Source organism: Gossypium arboreum, chromosome 8, assembly GCF_025698485.1.
Source record: "Gossypium arboreum isolate Shixiya-1 chromosome 8, ASM2569848v2, whole genome shotgun sequence".
NCBI lineage: Eukaryota > Viridiplantae > Streptophyta > Magnoliopsida > Malvales > Malvaceae > Gossypium > Gossypium arboreum.
This window is the reverse complement of record NC_069077.1, coordinates 5,026,807-5,028,892: the sequence shown is the minus strand read 5'-3', so window position 1 is coordinate 5,028,892 and position 2,086 is coordinate 5,026,807. Positions and strand designations below refer to the sequence as shown.

Below are 2,086 nucleotides of genomic sequence, written 5' to 3'. Positions count from 1 at the left end.
TCGACTATACAATAGCGAAGCTAGGGGTTGATAGAACCCAAAAATTTTAATCTATAAAATTTTAAATTAAATTAATAATGATAAAAATAAATTAACCCAAAAATGATAAAAATCTAAAAATGAAAAAATTACATTCTATTTGGAAGTGTGAATCGAGTATTTGGTTATCCTCAGATTAATGGTTCGACCTCTCGAAATAAATTAAGAAGTAAAAATTCGTTTGGTAAAAAAAAAAATCATTTGGATCCTGGTTTGACCAAATATAAAGTCGAAAAGATGGCTCCTGCATTGTTCCATTATTATACTTTCTTGCTTCTTATAAAAGACCCAAAGTTCATAGTTGTTTTTTACACAAACCGCACTAGTTGGGCTTAGGCTCCTCCTAGTATCCTTGAGACTGCCTTGCCTGGAGTTATACATACAGTTGGAAATAGATAAGACTGTTTACTATTACCACTCTTGCATGCAGCAAGACCCAAAACACCCACACCGTATTTATATAAACATAAAAAGAAACGAAAAGCAGAAGCTTGAGTAAACTCTGTATGGCGCATATCAACCATTCACAACGGTACCACCATTTGGATGGAGGGTTTGGCCAGTCATGTAGGAGGAGCAGTGGTTACATGCAAGGAACACAAAGCATGGTGCAACCTCGCTGGGCTGCCCAGGTCTTTTCATTGGAACTTCAGCTCCAAACTGAGCGGTTTCCTCTTCATCAAATGATGCTGGTATCAATGGAGTCCATATGGGCCCGGGTGCTACGGCATTCACACGTATGCCTCGGTTTACCAGCTGTTGTGAAAGGCCTCTAGTGAAAGCCACAATTGCACCCTTGGTTGCTGTGTAATCAAGTAGCTTGTCATTCCCTTTATATGCATTTACGGATGTAGTATTGATTATGGAGCTGCCTTCTTTCATGTACTTCAGAGCATGCCTATGAATTATCAAATTATGAAATTGTTACCATCGCTTTTGACCGAATTTTTTCACTTGTTTTTTTGGAAAGTTCTAAAGAATTACCTAGACAGGAAGAATTGGGAATAGATGTTGGTCCTAAACACCCTATCAAGCCTCTCCTCATCAATCTCCTCCACACTGCTAGTCTTGTACTGTTCAGCCGCATTGTTAACCAGAATATCGATCCGACCAAATGCTTTTACGACCTCATCAACGACTTGTTTGCAGTTCTTATCGTACCCCAAATCAGCAGATACAGCCAGCGGGTCCTTGGCGTCTGAGGTCTTAGCCTTCCTCAGTATCTCCAGACTGTCTTGTGCGTCCTTCTCCTCTTGAGACTTCACGTACGTAAAGGCCACCGTTGCTCCCTCGAGGGCAAAGCTGTGGCAAACTGCTCGGCCAATCCCCGAATCACCTCCAGTAACTAATGCCACCTTCCCCTGCAAAAACAAAAAGAAATTTACTCAAACATTCATCATATATATGTGTTGACATTTTTGGATTGTGTTTAGGAAACAATACTTGAAGCTTGTTGGAAGCCTGGTAGTTGGAGCTGTAGTACTCAGGGATAGGATTCATGACATGTTCTTTTCCAGGTTGTGCATCCTGTTTCTGAGGAGGTACCTGCTGTTGCTGCCCATCAGAAGCCATTCTGATATCTAACAATCTAACAGGTGATTTTCTCTGGTTCCTCGGAAAAAGGTTTCTAATAACTTGGGTTTTGTTTGGATACCAAGAAAGTACAGTAGGCAAGACTCTTGAGGAAATAAGCGAACGCGAAAACATATATATACGAGTATAGGATTTGGATGAATGCAGTGAATGGGAAAAGGTGGTGCAATGCAAAGGGTAATATAATGACTTGTGAGGTAGACACGTAGGGCGACGTGGCAGTACAGGTTACAACGTGTCCTGCCTGTCACATGCAGTGGACACATAAGCGGGAACAGACGTTTTTGTTGACATGCGGTTCCATGTGATGTGAGGTGGTTCTAGCATGGTCTTTGAAACTGGTCTTTTTCTGATCTAAATTTCTGCAACCACAGAAATGGACTTCTTCCTGAGTTATCTCTTTTAAAGAGTGATGATATTGCGACGCTTTTGCTGATCTTCAAAATTGTGCATT

General features: G+C 40.9%; 1 protein-coding gene across 1 annotated transcript; it reads right to left on the bottom strand.

The window, feature by feature from the left end:
* Nucleotides 1-288: 288 nt before the first annotated feature.
* Nucleotides 289-1,781, bottom strand: LOC108469758 (NADPH-dependent aldehyde reductase 1, chloroplastic-like). Its single transcript, XM_017770775.2, has 3 exons — nt 1,483-1,781; nt 1,024-1,400; nt 289-937 (listed from the first exon to the last, which is right to left on the bottom strand). The coding sequence occupies exons 1-3, from the start codon at nt 1,744-1,746 to the stop codon at nt 556-558; spliced, it is 1,023 nt and encodes a 340-aa protein (XP_017626264.1). The 5' UTR covers nt 1,747-1,781; the 3' UTR covers nt 289-555.
* Between the last annotated feature and the right edge of the window lie 305 nt (nt 1,782-2,086).

Bases quoted from the DNA above. Each gene is read 5' to 3' on its own strand.
- LOC108469758 (XM_017770775.2), bottom strand. From the start codon at position 1,746: ATGTTTTCGCGTTCGCTTATTTCCTCAAGAGTCTTGCCTACTGTACTT. The intron at 1,401-1,482 runs GTATTGTTTCCT...TTGTTTTTGCAG, and splicing joins AGGCTTCCAACAAGCTTCAA to GGGAAGGTGGCATTAGTTAC. The intron at 938-1,023 runs GTAATTCTTTAG...GATAATTCATAG, and splicing joins TCCCAATTCTTCCTGTCTAG to GCATGCTCTGAAGTACATGA.